Below are 2,467 nucleotides of genomic sequence, written 5' to 3'. Positions count from 1 at the left end.
AAAAATGCAGCGTTCGTTAGAGCAGAGGTACGCGATTAAATTCTGTGTGAAACTCGGTAAATCTCCGACAGAGACGTCCAATATGATCAAGCAGGCTTCTCAGATGTTGCTTTAGCAAGAAGAGGTCACTGATGAAGACCGTGCTGGGAGACCTACGACTTCGACAAACACCAACAATGTGGCTTGTATGCTAAAAGTTTTGAACTCAGACCGTCGACTAATGCTGGTATTGTCACTAGCGAAGCGAATGAAATTTTAGGCGAATTTCGCTATTTCGAATTGCGAGTAGCGAGCGCACAGTTAATTCGCCACGAAGTGGCGAAAGAACTAGCGAAAATGAATATTTAATATTGCCACCTGCGAACTTTATCAACTGTCAAAAATTGGCGAACGTTTATTTGGTATTAATTTGTGTATTTCTTAGGTTTGGTTGGACTATTAATTAAAATTAAAAAGGAAAATTGCAGATAATCGAAAGGAGATTGCAACCGCAGATGGAGGACCATACTACCAACGGAGTTTAACGCCTTTGGAGCAGGCCGTGGACGAGCTGCTCAGCTTGTCCACGGCAATGAATCCAAGCGGAGCCGCATTTGGTAGCACTACACCTGCACCTGCATATTTAGAAGAAGAAAATCTGGAAGATGTCGAGGTGCAGCCTGAACAGGCTGGAAATGTTAGCATTTCGTCTAGGCAGGCACCTACAAGCAGAGTGGAGGAGCGCGAAAATTTGCGTATGAAGGCTTTGGAGAAACAAGCGGAAACGCAAGAAAGCATTGTCGGTATTATGTAAAATATTAATTCTGTGTGTAATGAAATTTCTAGATACAACAGAAAAATTTACGAATTAAAAAAAGAAAACTTGGCACTTTATAAAATGAAAGAAGAAAGAAAGAAGGAAGAATATAAAGAAAAAATAGGCGACATAAAGAAAAAATTGAAATAAAACTAAAAGAATTAGAATTAAAAAAATTGAAATACTCAAAATAAAAAAACGTATTTCCTGCAATTCAAAATTAATTTCAGTTATTTTATTGTAGTTATGTTACATATACTTTACATATATTTTAGGGATGCAACTATACTATGACAATGCATTCGCAATTTGTCTTCGGCGATGATCTGCTGCTGTTCCACTGAAATTTCCTTCAACTGGTTCCAGTGGTACTACCACATCAACAAAAGTTTCTTCTTCAGGATCATTCACATTATATTGTTTGCAAATATTGTGTAAAGCACAACAAACATTTACAATAACAGTTGCTTTACTAGGAGGATATCGTAGTTTACGTTCACCTAGTATACAACGAAAACGGCATTTCAGCACTCCAATTGTTCGTTCAACTACGTTCCTTGCCTTTGCATGTTTCTTATTAAAATTTGATTCTACTGTTCCTGGTAAAGCGTTTCGGAATGGCGTCCATAGATACTCGTGTAGTGGATAACCAGAATCACCTATAATATATTTCATTTTAGTATTTATGTATGTACATACACATATAAATTGTAGTTACCTAAGTAAACCGAATTATGATCTCCTCTTTGGTATGTTTGCTCCAGATATGTTTTTAAAGCGCTATTGTTCCACACAAAAGAGTCGTGGCTAGATCCTCCATATCTTGCATCAACACACCGTATAACCGTATCCTGATCGCATGCCTGATAAAAATTAATTTTTTAGGACGAAATAATAATAAGTAATAATTTATTCATTTAGTTGCTACTTACAATCATCGCATTTATGCTGTAAAATCCTTTTCTATTCATTTATAAGTGCTTGTTCTCACATGGTGCAATAATTGCAACATGGGTTCCATCAACGCAACCAACCACATTTGGAATTCCTGATCTGGTGAAAAAATTCCTTCTTGCTGTTCGTTTCTGCTCTTCAGTTATGTCTGTTTTGATCCGGACACTGCACAGAGTGGATTCCAATATTGGAAGCATTTCCTTAAAAATCAACGAAACAGTGGGCTGTGCAATACCTAGTTGGAAATCATTTCCCACTGTTTGCTGATAGCTCCCATGAGCCAAAAATCTGAGAACGCAGCACAATTTCAACATTGGCGATATTGACGACGATAGGTTAGTCGGACATTTTTCCTTTATGCTGTCTAGCACATACATAAACGCATCCTTACTTAACCGAAAGTTTTCTTTAAATCTGTTAATAAAAACTTATGTGACGTGATATTTGTTTATGCACTTTTATAGCAATAGATACTTACAACCCTGAAGAAAGTTCCATGGGATTAGAGTGATCCCTGATGAACCGTCGCTGCCTAAGTAACTTCGCTATTGTTCTTTCAACATAACTGTCTTCAAAATATAAATCTACGTTGTTAAACGAATAAGCGAATGATAAAATTCGAAAACAATAACAATAATACGTCAAATATGTCAATTTCGGATGAACTCGTGTGACATTTCTCAATTATTTTAGTATGGCAACAAAAAAGTTGAGCGA

The 2,467-nt window shown here is 36.7% G+C and overlaps 1 protein-coding gene across 1 annotated transcript in view; it reads right to left on the bottom strand.

Moving 5' to 3' along the window:
* Positions 1–1,076: 1,076 nt before the first annotated feature.
* Positions 1,077–2,467, bottom strand: part of LOC120781489 (hemicentin-1-like) — a 54,278-nt gene continuing 52,887 nt past the window's right edge. Inside the window, exons 12-13 of the mRNA XM_040113713.1 lie at positions 1,515–1,659; positions 1,077–1,455 (exon numbers count right to left, since the gene is read on the bottom strand). Of these exons, the coding sequence (XP_039969647.1) occupies positions 1,085–1,455; positions 1,515–1,659 (516 nt within the window). The 3' untranslated portion in view covers positions 1,077–1,084. The remainder of the gene's footprint in view (positions 1,456–1,514; positions 1,660–2,467) is intronic.

Source organism: Bactrocera tryoni, unplaced genomic scaffold, assembly GCF_016617805.1.
Source record: "Bactrocera tryoni isolate S06 unplaced genomic scaffold, CSIRO_BtryS06_freeze2 scaffold_7, whole genome shotgun sequence".
In the NCBI taxonomy this organism is placed as follows: domain Eukaryota; kingdom Metazoa; phylum Arthropoda; class Insecta; order Diptera; family Tephritidae; genus Bactrocera; species Bactrocera tryoni.
The sequence above is the reverse complement of the archived record's forward strand: the minus strand, read 5'-3'. Positions and strand labels throughout refer to the sequence as shown.